Source organism: Pongo abelii, chromosome X, assembly GCF_028885655.2.
Source record: "Pongo abelii isolate AG06213 chromosome X, NHGRI_mPonAbe1-v2.0_pri, whole genome shotgun sequence".
In the NCBI taxonomy this organism is placed as follows: Eukaryota; Metazoa; Chordata; class Mammalia; order Primates; family Hominidae; genus Pongo; species Pongo abelii.
Window position 1 is genome coordinate 130,288,766 of NC_072008.2, and position 14,589 is coordinate 130,303,354.

At 47.7% G+C, this 14,589-nt stretch overlaps 1 protein-coding gene across 11 annotated transcripts in view; it reads right to left on the reverse strand.

Moving 5' to 3' along the window:
* TENM1 (teneurin transmembrane protein 1) overlaps positions 1-14,589 on the reverse strand; it is an 841,958-nt gene that overhangs the window by 29,851 nt on the left and 797,518 nt on the right. For all 11 annotated transcript variants that reach the window (XM_009235231.2, XM_002832080.2, XM_054545040.1 and 8 more), the window contains one exon: positions 666-838. In XM_009235231.2, the coding sequence (XP_009233506.2) occupies positions 666-838 (173 nt within the window). The remainder of the gene's footprint in view (positions 1-665; positions 839-14,589) is intronic.

Consider the following 14,589-nt stretch of genomic DNA (forward strand, 5'->3'; position numbering starts at 1 on the left):
GCCACCATCACAGTTGCCGTACTCCACAAAACACCACTAACAAAAGTTAGTGTACTCTTAGAGTGCCTGGCGTCACCACCTAACAACAGAATGAGGTCATAATGAGAGGGCAGAGAGAAAGCAATTTCTCTTTGTGCGCTTCTCCTCTAGCTTCTAAGACATTCCAAATCCTATCTCCCTTCCTTCCTTTCTTCTTCTGTTCTTCCTTACTTTTCTGTCTTCAAATATAATGAGTTTTTAATTCTCTCATTTCACTTATATTCTTGCTTGGTCTGTATCCTAAGATTTTCCTTTTTCTTCACCCATGTTGGCGTTGATCTAGAATGCTAAGCTCAGCTGGAGCCCAGGCTCCATTTATTTAATATAACCTAGCCAGACCCTGAAAGACCTTTGCAAACAGCTGGGTATTGGGAAATAAGTTGATAGCAGAGCAGACTTGGCAGGGATTGAACCTCATGATTCCCACAGAGATGAGCCCAAAGTTGATATGAGAACTTGTAAAAGGTGTGAATTTTGTCTGTGTTTCAACTTCCATAGCTGGAAAACAGGAAGAGTACATCTTCTCAGCTAGAGGTGAATTCTGTTTATGAATGGTATACACAGGTTTCAAGGTGGATGTTGAGATAGGGGCTGTTACAGTCAGATATCGCTGGAAACAATCTTACCTTGTTTTAAAATATATATGGTACTAGTTGCCGTCAAGTTGGTTGACATGAGGACATTTTCACGGTTGGAAGTATCTAGCTCCACTTTTGTCAGCTTCTCCAGGTCACTGTGGAAGCTGCTGACCTCTCCAGTGGGAAACGTTGCATTGGTCAGATGTCCCTCGGGGTCATACCTGAGGAATGTAACCAATCCCAGCTTTGAAGCATCTCGGCAGTGATAACAGGCCTTTGCAAAATAAAAATCACTTGGCAGCTAATACAGTTTAACTTTGAGTGATAACAAGTATTATTAACCTTGTTCAATAAGAAGAAAAAGGTCAGAGAGATGATTAATCAAACGAAGGTATTTTTTGCAGCTTCTGAATTCTTGATGACTTCCTTGAGCTGTGCTGTTTTACAGAAAAAATATATCTGGTAATGAATCACCAGGGTGGAACACTGATTTATGAATCATGTCCTGCTGTGTGCAATGTTGCAGGGAGGCCTCTGTTTGCAATTTGGGTCGATCCCATTAGATGTGATGGATTACAAAACCCAGCAGAGGGTGCTGTTGTCAAAGCAAAAGAAGGTACAAAAGGGCCCTCAAAGGCTGAGAAGCCAATATACTGACTTTGGGTTATGATGGGAAAATTATAATTTGCTGCTGTTTAAGTTGCCAAATTTGAAATGAATGAATTATTCTTCCAACAAAATGAACAGGCACAGAGGATAATGGAAACATGTTCATTAAAACATTCTGGAGCCCTCTGATCTTGATGTCACTTAAATTTTAAAAATCTTTTTAGGGTATAGTACATAATGTTTTGTAATTTGTCTATATGAGTAAGAGACAAAAAATAATTACCTGGGATAATAGGCTATAACCTATATCTAGAAATATAGTCTAGGGAGTTTACTTTTTCCAAAAAAAAAAAAAAAAAATCGGAATTATTGGCAATCTCACTGTCCTCCAAATGAAAACTGCTTCCCTGAAGGCTTTTGATGTGGAGCTGTTCTTTTATTGCCAATAGAACCATGAAAAATAAACACTTCATTAAAAGTAAAGACATGTATTTGGAAACCCATTACTGTTTTCTTTTCAAGTTGCAAATTACAAAATATTTAAGCACTTTTATTTGCCTTTTAAAATGTTAAACAATTATATTCTTTTTACCCAAAATGAGCAGGATTCAGCCTGGACACAATGGTAGAGACTGGCTGTACTACTCCCTCCCCCAACAATTACACAAAGTGGCATAGTAATTCAGTATTAATTCATTATATTCTAAAGAACTCAGCCTGGTAGTTGCTCAAATTTTAATAACTATACCAGCCTTTGGAAGGCTTGGGAAAAGCAGTTGGACTGTACTTTACAGGGCAGACTTGAACTTGAGCCTATACATAATGCCACCTAAAGTTCAGTTCTGCATATACATGTGCGTGTGTGCACACACACATATACACTATCAGTTAAAACAGTCACATATGTGAATAGAATGAATCAAATAGGTTATTGACATCACAGATATGCCTAACCTTAGATGTTAAATTGGGTGTCTCCTTTGTTTAAATGGATTTCAGTCAAAATGGTTGGCACAGTGCTACTATGCAGCTAAGGACTCATTATCAAAGAAAGACTGAAGAGTGCTGTTTGTTCCTGGGGTTAATGGCAAAATCCTTCCCTCTGCAAAGACTGCCCATGTTCTGCCTGCTGTGGGGCTCTGTAGCTACAAGAAGCAGGCCCCTGGCAAGAACGGAGCATAGGAAGGCTCGAATACCCGCTTTAGCCCCAACCTTGTCTGTTTGGTCTTCCTTCCAGGGGAGGAAAACAATAATATCCAGGCTTTCTTAAAAAAAAATTAATTAATTAATTTTTTTGAGACAGTCTTGCTCTGTCACCCAGGCTGGAGTGCAGTGGTGTGATCTCGGCTCACTGCAACCTCCACCTCCCGGGTTCAAGCAATTCTTGTGCCCTAGCCTCCCTGAGTAGCTGGGATTACAAACGAGTACCACTACATCTGGCTAATTTTTGTGTTTTTAGTAGAGATGTGTTTTCACCATGTTGGCCAGACTGGTATCCAACTCCTGGCCTCATGTGATCCCCCTGCCTCAGCCTCCCAAAGTGCTGGTATTACAGGTGTGAGCCACCACGCCCGGCCCACTGTCCAGCCATTATTCTCCCAAGGTAGAGGAGGCAGGAGTTTGCAGGCAGTAGACAGAAGGAAGCTGCTGCGTGCCTTTCTTATCAGGGGAACTAGGGCCCCAACAACTTGGATTATGCAGGCACTTCCTCTCTGTTCCACATGAGGCACCAGCAACTTTGCCTCATTGGTTTCCCTTTCCTGATTTCTTTCTTTCTTCTTCTTCTTTTTTTTATTATACTTTAAATTTTAGGGTACATGTGTACAACGTGCAGGTTTGTTACATATGTATACATGTGCCATGTTGGTGTGCTGCACCCGTTAACTCGTCATTTAACATTAGGTATATCTCCTAATGCTATCCATCCCCCCTCCCCCCACCCCACAACAGGCCCTAGTGTGTGATGTTCCCCTTCCTGTGTCCATGTGTTCTCATTGTTCAATTGCCACCTATGAGTGAGAACATGCAGTGTTTGGTTTTTTGTCCTTGTGATAGTTTGCTGAGAATGATGGTTTCCAGCTTCATCCATGTCCCTACAAAGGACATGAACTCATCGTTTTTATGGCTGCATAGTATTCCATGGTGTATATGTGCCACATTTTCTTAATCCAGTCTATCATTGTTGGACATTTGGGTTGGTTCCAAGTCTTTGCTATTGTGAATAGTGCTGCAATAAACATACGTGTGCATGTGTCTTTATAGCAGCATGATTTATAATCCTTTGGGTATATACCCAGTAATGGGATAGCTGGGTCAAATGGTATTTCTAGTTCTAGATCCCTGAGGAATTGCCACACTGACTTCCACAATGGTTGAACTAGTTTACAGTCCCACCAACAGTGTAAAAGTGTTCCTATTTCTCCAAATTCAACAACCCTTCATGCTAAAAACTCTCAATAAATTAGGTATTGATGGGACGTATCTCAAAATAATAAGAGCTATCTATGACAAACCCACAGCCAATATCATACTGAATGGGCAAAAACTGGAAGCATTCCCTTTGAAAACTGGCACAAGACAGGGATGCCCTCTCTCACCACTCCTATTCAACATAGTGTTGGAAGTTCTGGCCAGGGGAATCAGGCAGGAGAAGGAAATAAAGGGTATTCAATTAGGAAAAGAGGAAGTCAAATTGTCCCTGTTTGCAGATGATTGTATATCTAGAAAACCCCATCGTCTCAGCCCAAAATCTCCTTAAGCTGATAAGCAACTTCAGCAAAGTCTCAGGATACAAAATCAATGTGCAAAAATCACAAGCATTCTTATACACCAATAACAGACAAACAGAGAGCCAAATCATGAGTGAACTCCCATTCACAATTGCTTCAAAGAGAATAAAATACCTAGGAATCCAACTTACAAGGGATGTGAAGGACCTCTTCAAGGAGAACTACAAACTACTGCTCAATGAAATAAAAGAGGATACAAACAAATGGAAGAACATTCCATGCTCATGGGTAGGAAGAATCAATATTGTGAAAATGGCCATACTGCCCAAGGTAATTTATAGATTCAATGCCATCCCCATCAAGCTACCAATAACTTTCTTCACTGAATTGGAAAAAACTACTTTAAAGTTCATATGGAACCAAAAAAAGAGCCTGCATTGCCAAGTCTATCCTAAGCCAAAAGAACAAAGCTGGAGGCATCATGCTACCTGACTTCAAACTATCATACAAGGCTACGGTAACCAAAACAGCATGGTACTGGTACCAAAACAGAGATATAGACCAATGGAACAGAACAGAGCTCTCAGAAATAATGCTGCATATCTACGACTATCTGATCTTTGACAAACCTGACAAAAACAAGAAATGGGGAAAGGATTCCCTATTTAATAAATGGTGATGGGAAAACTGGCCAGCCATATGTAGAAAGCTGAAACTGGATCCCTTCCTTACATCTTATACAAAAATTAATTCAAGATGGATTAAAGACTTAAATATTAGACCTAAAACCATAAAAACCCTAGAAGAAAATCTAGGCAATACCATTCAGGACATAGGCATGGGCAAGGACTTCATGTCTAAAACACCAAAAGCAATGGCAACAAAAGCCAAAATTGACAAATGGGATCTAATTAAACTAAAGAGCTTCTGCACAGCAAAAGAAACTACCATCAGAGTGAACAGGCAACCTACAGAATGGGAGAAAATTTTTGCAATCTACTCATCTGACAAAGGGCTAATATCCAGAATCTACAATGAACCCCAACAAATTTACAAGAAAAAAACAACCCCATCAACAAGTGGGCGAAGGATATGAACAGACACTTCTCAAAATAAGACATTTATGCAGCCAAAAGACACATGAAAAAATGTTCATCATCACTGGCCTTTCCTGATTTCTAAAGGGATTCCTCAACCCTTGGCAAGCTTACTCTATCATTCCTTCAGGAAAGCTGATTTTAGATGCTGTGGATGCAGGTTCCACATGGACTTTCCAGCTTGGGGGCAGATTCCTTCAGTCACACAGCCCCTTGTTTTAAGGGAAGATCTCATATAAAGATAAGAGCAGTGGTTGCATCCACTCATCAGAGCAAGATGACAAGATCAGATACCAATTGGGCCGTCCATGCATAGGGGTACAAGGGTCAGAATTCCCAATGAACCTTTGCAGTGACCTGTGGCTAAATCTGGTTTCCTAGTCCACCCACCCAAACACCTTTTCAGCTAAGTTATTGATGGTCTTTGTCTGATAAACATTTTAAAGCTTATTTCCAAGAGCACAGGCATATTCCTACATATTTTGTACCCATCCCTCCTCCCCATATTGACAGTAGTATATTCAGAGAGGCAAGCTAAAGATTCCTAGATAAGACTGTAATTACCCAGATAGATTTAGCTGGGAAACTGCTTCGTGTGTGTGTGTGTGTGTGTGTGCACGTGTGTGTGTGTTTTCTGGTGAAGGAGGCAATGGTGTTGGGAATAAGATATTTCCCATGGGCCTGTCCAGTTGTTGGGTAGCTGGAAAGTTATATTGCCTCATTTCCTTTCTGTGGCCAGAGAGGCCAATGAAAGTATACATTTGACTGTAACTCCATGATAAACAAAGCACCCCAACTCCAACACACTCACATACCCCAATTCTGCTAGTCACAGTTAAAGCAATCACATTTAATGGTACCTGCAGGGTGGTGTCTCTGATGCTCAATATGGCCCTGGATCAAAACATACAGACCCCACCTCTCTTCTGTTGGGTCATTTCCAAAGGAAGAACAATAGGCAGATGTACACATCAGCGGGTAATTCCTACAACTTTGGAAAGATTGCTCAAAGTGGATAAGAAATAGAGGGAGACTTTGATTTCCTATAGCTTACTTGAGTTTTTTCTGTCATCACAGGGGAATGCATCTTTCCAGACTGAGTGTCGAAGAAACAAGTTTAATCAAAATCTCTTCTGCTGTGTGTTTCCCTTTGGTGCCTCCATCCTTTGGTGCAGAGATACAAGCCGATATGCTCCAACTAATCCCCTCAGGCCACAGCATGGGAGCAAACCCACCCTCTTTGCATGCAGGGCACAGCACACACCTAACCAGGCTGCAAATTATAGCTGTTGAATTGTGCCATCAGGAAATGACAGTTGCCTTCATAGCCATCAGAAGTGGATTTGGTAAGAGGAAATTTGATATCAAATTGTCCCTTGCTGTCCTGATTTTACAGAGTTCCACTGTGATGGTCCCAGAGGGCACCAGACAGTTAAGTATTGAGTACACTCACCCTTTTCCTCAGCACTGTCATAGGCTGTGTGCATGTGCACTTGAGTGAGTGTGTGTGTGTGTGTGCATGTGCACACATGTGCACCCCAATAGAGCAAAGGAAACATTTGTAAAGAAAATTCAGAATCCATTCTTGTCCTTGAGAAGCATATAGTTTAGTTGGGGAGATGATATTTACACATGATTAAAAATATATTTGGCCTGGTATTTTCTCATAAGGGATAGCTTGCCCTTTCCTTTGAGGACAATTTAAGCCAGGGTTAAACTGTTCAAGATAAAACTAGAGGCTCCCACACCTTTGCTTTTAAAAAAATTGCAGATAATAGAAGAGAAATTCATTACTTACTCTTTTAAAGGAAATAGTCAGACCCTCTTTACACTTTCATGTCAGAAAGCTGGCCAACCTAATAAGAATTCTTTAGGAAATATGGGATTCCCCTTTTCTCACTAATAAATTCCTTTGGCTTCCCATGATTCAGTTCCAAGTCCATAATGTCCTTCTATCTTCATTTGTCCTTCATTCAATAAATATCAGAGTCTTGTGCTAGGGACCAGGGATACAGTGCTGAATGAAATTCACAGTCTAGTAGGGCAGATAAGATATGCAGACAAATAACTCTAATGCCAGAATATTGCCATGTATTTCTGTAAAGAAGAAACTGTAGAATCTCAGAAGAGGCAAAGGTCATTTCCAGCTGGGCTGAGCAGAATAGGAGGAGGAAGAGCAGAAGCAGGTGGTGTTTGAATCCTAGAAGGTAGGTAGAGATTGGGAAGGGGAGGAAGGCATTCCAAATAGAGGTATGAAGAAAGGCACGCTGACTGATGGGATGTCTACTGGGGGACCAGTATTGCTGGAGCACAAGGTTCCTCTAGGAGGGTAGTGAGAGATAAGGCTTATACAATAAAGAAGCGTAGACAGTTTTTCAAGGGGATAAAAGGATGATCCAAACAGTGTTTTGGTGGCAATGAGTCTTGGAAGGGGAGGCAAGGAGCAGGGAGAACTGTTAGGAGGCTGCAGACCCAGTTCATATAAGAGAAGATGGTGGTCTGTTGCCTTCGTGAAATATATTGTGATTGCCTATCATTCGGATTTGTCTTCCCCACTAGACTGTACAACTCTCACATCTTTAGAGGGAGGACACAGTGTCTCATTCATTTTTATATTCTCCGTGTCTGGAACAGAGTAGATCTCACTCCATGTACTTGTTGAATGAGTATAAATAGGATGCTGCCAGTGAAAAAAAGGATGGGGGTGGATATGAGAGCCAATGTGGTTATAGAACAGACAGAACCATCGATAGTGCTTCTGGGAGGGCACACTCAGGCTACATAGATGTGCTATGGAGTTCAGCGAAACTTCCCTACCAGTCTCTGTTACTTCTGTTCACTCTGTCTTTATTTCAGTTCTTCCCAGAAATACCGACGATAATTCTGTTTTTTTTTTTTTTTTTTTTTTTAATTTATGAAGTATTTATTGATCATTCTTGGGTGTTTCTCAGAGAGGGGGATATGGGAGGGTCATAGGATAATAGTGGAGAGAAGGTCAGGAGATAAACACATGAACAAAGGTCTCTCGTTTTCCTAGGCAGAGGACCCTGCGGCCTTCTGCAGTGTTTGTGCCCCTGGGTACTTGAGATTAGGGAGTGGTGATGACTCTTAAAGAGCATGCTGCCTTCAAGCATCTGTTTAACAAAGCACATCTTGCACCGCCCTTAATCCATTTAACCCTGAGTTGACACAGCATATGTTTCAGAGAGCATGGGGCTGGGGGAAAGGCCATAGATCAACAGCATCCCAAGGCAGAAGAATTTCTCCTAGTCAGAACAAAATGGAGTCTCCTATGCCCACCCCTTTCTACACAGACACAGCAACAATCTGATCTCTCCTTCCTTTCCCCACACTTCCCCCCCCCCTTCCTTTCAACAAAACCGCCATCGTCCTCATGGCCCGCTCCCGATGGTCGCTGTCTCTTCGGAGCTGTTGGGTACACCTCCCAGACAGGGCAGCCGGGCAGAGGCGCTCCTCACCTCCCAGACAGGGAGGCCGGGCAGAGGCGCTCCTCGCTTCCCAGACGGGGCCGCCCGGGCAGAGGCGCTCCTCGCTTCCCAGACGGGGCCGCCCGGGCAGAGGCGCTCCTCGCTTCCCAGACGGGGCCGCCCGGGCAGAGGTGCTCCTCACTTCCCAGACGGGGCGGCCGGGCAGAGGCGCTCCTCACCTCCCAGAGGGGGCGGCCGGGCAGAGGCGCTCCTCACTTCCCAGACCGGGCGGCCGGGCAGAGGCGCTCCTCACTTCCCAGACGGGGCGGCCGGGCAGAGGCGCTCCTCACTTCCCAGACGGGGCGGCCGGGCAGAGGCGCTCCTCACTTCCTCCCAGACGGGGTGGCGGCCAGGCAGAGGCGCTCCTCACCTCCCAGACAGGGCGGCCGGGCAGAGGCGCTCCTCACTTCCCAGACTGGGCGGCCGGGCAGAGGCGCTCCTCACTTCCCAGACGGTGTGGCGGCTGGGCAGAGGCGCTCCTCACTTCCCAGACTGGGCGGCCGGGCAGAGGCGCTCCTCACTTCCCAGACGGTGTGGCGGCTGGGCAGAGGCGCTCCTCCCTTCCCAGATGGGGCAGCCAGGCAGAGGCGCTCCTCACTTCCTCCCAGACGGGGTGGCGGCCAGGCAGAGGCGCTCCTCACTTCCTCCCAGACGGGGTGGCGGCCAGGCAGAGGCGCTTCTCACTTCCCAGAGGGGGCGGCCGGGCAGAGGTGCTCCTCACTTCCTCCCAGACGGGGTGGCGGCCGGGCAGAGGCACTCCTCACCTCCCAGACGGGGCGGCCGGGCAGAGGTGCTCCTCATCTCCCAGACGGGGCAGCCGGGCAGAGGTGCTCCTCACTTCCTCCCAGACGGGGTGACGGCCGGGCAGAGGCACTCCTCACCTCCCAGACGGGGCGGCCGAGCAGAGGCGCTCCTCACTTCCCAGAGGGGGCGGCCGAGCAGAGGCGCTCCTCACTTCCCAGAGGGGGCGGCCGGGCAGAGACGCTCCTCACTTCCTCCCAGACGGGGTGGCGGCCAGGCAGAGGCGCTCCTCACCTCCCAGACAGGGCGGCCGGGCAGAGGCGCTCCTCACTTCCCAGACTGGGCGGCCGGGCAGAGGCGCTCCTCACTTCCCAGACGGTGTGGCGGCTGGGCAGAGGCGCTCCTCCCTTCCCAGATGGGGCAGCCAGGCAGAGGCGCTCCTCACTTCCTCCCAGATGGGGTGACGGCCGGGCAGAGGCACTCCTCACCTCCCAGACGGGGCGGCCGGGCAGAGGCGCTCCTCACCTCCCAGACGGAGTGGCCGGGCAGAGGCGCTCCTCACTTCCTCCCAGACGGGGTGGCGGCCAGGCAGAGGCGCTCCTCACCTCCCAGACGGGGCGGCCGGGCAGAGGTGCTCCTCATCTCCCAGATGGGGCAGCCGGGCATAGGTGCTCCTCACTTCCTCCCAGACAGGGTGGCAGCCGGGCAGAGGCACTCCTCACCTCCCTGACGGGGCGGCCGGGCAGAGGCGCTCCTCACTTCCTCCCAGACGGGGTGACGGCCAGGCAGAGGCGCTCCTCACTTCCCAGACGGGGTGGCCGGGCAGAGGCGCTCCTCACTTCCCAGACGGGGTGGCCAGGCAGAGGCACTCCTCACCTCCCAGACGGGGCGGCCGGGCAGAGGTGCTCCTCACTTCCCAGACGGGGTGGCCGGGCAGAGGCGCTCCTCACTTCCCAGACGGGGTGACCAGGCAGAGGCACTCCTCACCTCCCAGACGGGGCGGCCGGGCAGAGGTGCTCCTCACTTCCTCCCAGACGGGTTGGCGGCCGGGCAGAGGCGCTCCTCACCTCCCAGACGGGGTGGCCGGGCAGAGGCTCTCCTCCCTTCCCAGACGGAGTGGCCAGGCAGAGGCGCTCCTCACCTCCCAGAGTGGGCGGCCGGGCAGAGGCGCTCCTCACTTCCCAGAGTGGGCGGCCGGGCAGAGGCGCTCCTCACTTCCCATAGGGGGTGGTAGCCGGGTAGAGGCGCTCCTCACTTCCCAGATGGGGCAGCTGGGCAGAGGTGCTCCTCACTTCCTCCCAGACGGGGTGGCGGCCAGGCAGAGGCGCTCCTCACTTCCCAGACGGGGCGGCCGGGCAGAGGCACTCCTCACCTCCCAGACGGGGCGGCTGGGCAGAGGCGCTCCTCACCTCCCAGAAGGGGCGGCTGGGCAGAGGCGCTCCTCACTTCCCATATGGGGTGGCAGCCGGGCAGAGGCGCTCCTCATTTCCCAGACGGGGTGGCGGCCAGGCAGAGGCGCTCCTCACTTCCCAGACGGGGCAACCAGGCAGAGGCGCTCCTCACTTCCTCCCAGACGGGGTGGCGGCCAGGCAGAGGCGCTCCTCACCTCCCAGACGGGGCGGCCGGGCAGAGGTGCACCTCATCTCCCAGACGGGGCAGCCGGGCAGAGGCGCTCCTCACTTCCTCCCAGACGGGGTGGCAGCCGGGCAGAGGCGCTCCTCACATCCCAGACGATGGGCGGCCGGGCAGCGGCGCTCCTCACTTCCCAGATAGGGCGGCCGGGCAGAGGCGCTCCTCACTTCCCAGACGATGGGCGGCCAGGCAGAGATGCTCCTCGCTTCCTAGACGGGGTGGCGGCGGGGCAGAGGCTGTAATCTTAGCACTTTAAGAGGCCAAGGCAGGAGGCTGGTAGGTGGAGGTTGCAGCGAGCCGAGATCACACCACTGCACTCCAGCCTGAGCACCATTGAGCATTGAGTTAGCGAGACTCCGTCTGCAATCCCAGCATCTCGGGAGGCCTAGGCAGGCAGATCACTCGAGGCCAGGAGCTGGAGACCAGCCCGGTCAACACGGTGAAACCCCGTCTCCACCAAAAATAGAAAAACCATTCAGGCGTGGCGGCGCGCGCCTGTAATCCCAGGCACTCGGCAGGCCGAGGCAGGAGAGTCACAGGAGCCCGAGGCAGGGAGGTTGCAGCGAGCCGAGATCATGGCAGTACAGTCCAGCTTCGATAACAGCGGGAGACCGAAAAAAGGAGAGGGAGACCGAAGAAGAGGGGAGAGGGAGAGGGAGAGGGAGAGGGAGAGGGAGAGGGAGAGGGAGAGGGAGAGGGAGAGGGAGAGGGAGAGGGAGAGGGAGAGCGATAATTCTGTTTTACCCACTCTTGATCCTTATCAAGGGCATAAAACACAAGGAGAGGTGACTGAGCAAGGGTGTCAACTCTCTATTTCTAAAGATCTGAAGGAACAGTCAACATTTCTATGTTCTTGTTTAATTGAAATCATTCACCTGCCTGGAGGCATGGGGCTGAACTATACAATGCCTTAGTTCCTTTTCTACTCTGGGATTCTAGAAGGCATTGGAAACGTCACATGTGTTTGGAATGACTGATTATTACATAAGCATTTCTGCATGGGAATCACATCCTATCCCCAGGCAAATATCTCACCCAGAGACATGGCTTGTTTGTCTTGGCCCCTACCCCTTCTGATCTTATAAGGGAGAAGGGGGAATCTGTCATTAGCCATCCATGATAAAACTGGGCATTTGTAAAACAGTCTAGAAGATACCCAGAGATATTATGAAGGCTTCTCCAACCTGTCAGTGGTTGGTGTTTTTGTTTGTTTGTTAGTTAGTTTTTTGTTTTCTTGATGGGAGGAGAGGATGTGTTAATAAAGTCTGAAAACAGAGAATGCAGAAGACGAAGGATCAAGAGATCATGTAAACGGAGAGTCTCCTTCAAGTGGGAGGGCTTCCCACAAAGGGCAAGGGGCCTAAGGAACTGTCAACTCAGAATGGACCAGCAGTAGTGACATGACTGATGCTTTGGCCTTAGTCTGGGACCTTTTCAGTTTAGTAGAGCAGAAGCCTTTGCCAGGGAAACAAGCAAGGGCATCCTGGCTACTCTTGCAGCCTTGTGGAGAAAGGCTTGTCTGCTGTGCGAGTTGCTAGGCCCCTCCCTCAGATCTCAGCTGCTGCATGGTTATTACAATTAGAAGCCCACCTGTGCCGCCTCAGGCCAATATTCCTGCCTTGACAATCACTTCCTTGTTAGCTGTTTCTCTGTGGTCAGCTTTTCCCCCTGACACTTGGGACACTCATGAACAGTGATGCATCAAATACTAACACTTGGGGTGTGCAATTCTGATCCTGGTCCAAGTCAAATGGAATTATGGAAATTAGTGAACTATATAAACAACATCACACTACATAATAAAAGCCCATGCACTACCACTACACAAGTTGCATTTTAAAATCCCATTTGGATTATCCACTGTTCAGGGTCATCTACGTCATTTTTCCTCCTGATAGCTGCAGATAATAGAAAGTTGAATGGATTACTGACTGGGCTACCTTTACACTGCAGTCTTCCATCCTGCCAAATTTCACTTCTGTTTCTGTTTCTCTCATGCTTCTCTCAGAGCAGAATTTATATTTCCACCTGTGCAAACAATTTGTCCCCTTGTCCACATAAAGAAGCCTCCCTTTTACCTCAGGGAATTACTCAAGTTCTTTTAGGAGGGCCTGGTATCAGTGGCATAGCAGCCTTCTACCGACCTTAGCACTGCTCTGACCCTGACTAGAAGAGTAGGTCAAATGCTGTGTTCTCCAACTTCAGAAGGACAAGAGAAAACTTGAAGGAGTGCTCAGAACTAGCCAAAGGACTAGAGGACAAAAGTGAAAAAAGTCAGATATTGTATAAAGACTGTAGGAGGGATTAGTCACATTATGAAGGTTGGAAAGTTGCTCCTTTCTGTTTACAGGCAAGAAGGGACAGGAGCTGTGTTTTGTTAAAGACTGCTGTTCAGCACCAGAATAGACTGCTTCAGGAGAAGAGGTACCTTCTTCTTTCAACAGATGCTATTTGACCAAGAGAGTTTCAGTATAATTCTGGCTGGAGTTAAGAAGGTGGGAGTAAGAACAAATGGTTATTCAGCCTCCCTTTTCATCTCCTGGTGCTACCTATTCCTCTTTTACTGCTACTTGAGGGGAAACTTTCTAGCCCTCTAGATTTTGTATGGTCACTCTCGTAAGCCCACATGATCCTCTGTTTTCTGTTATCCTGACTCTGGATAAGCCAACTAGCATGTGAATGGGCAAGTTACTTCCCTATTCTGGGTTTCAGTTTCTTCATTTGTAAAATGACATCTAATGTCTCTTTGTGGTCATAAAATTTCATGACTACCCCCATGTGGATGTCTGTGTTTCTCATAGTTTAGTGGCTCAAGATTGGTTGCTCAACAATGATGTTAGTTGATACCTTTTCACTCACTGTTGGCCAAATCCTGGTAATAGGCCTGGACCCCATTCACCATGAGAATCTTGCCTACCACACAGTGCCTGCATCAATGTGATGCCAGTGGAAAACAGGCACACAAATTGATATGACAACAAAATTATCTTCTCTCTTCAGCATCATCAATTTTCCCCTCTATATTAGATCATTTTTATCAGTATACTAATATGCTGTTATTTCTCTCACTCAAAAAACTCTTCTGTTTACTCTGCTTCTCCTCCAGCTCTAATTTCTCTGCTCCTCTTTACAGCAAAACTCCTCAAAAGAGTTCTTTACTCACTGTCTCAGTCTCTCTCCTCCTAGTCATTCTATATTATTATTATTGAGATATAACTCTCACACCACAAAAATCACCATCTTAAGTTGTACAATCCAGAGACTTACAGTACATTTGCAATGTTGTGCAACCATCACCACCACTTCTGGAACATTTCTGTCACCCCCAAAGTAAACTCCATGTGAATTAACAGTCACTCCCCATTCATTCTTCTCCTCAGCTCTTGGCAACTACTAATCTATTTTCTGTCTTTATGGATTTGCCTCTTCTAGACATCTCATATAAATGGAATCAGAAGGGTCCTTTGTTTCTGGATTCTTTCACTGAGCATAATGTTTTTGAGGTTCATCCACGTTGTAGCATGTATCAGAACTTCATTTCTTTTTATGGCTGAATACTATTTCATGACATGGATATATCACATTTTGCTTGTCTGCTCACCACTTGATAGGCATTTTAGTTGTTTATACTTCTCAGCTATTATAAATAATGTTGCTACGAACATTTGTGTATCCA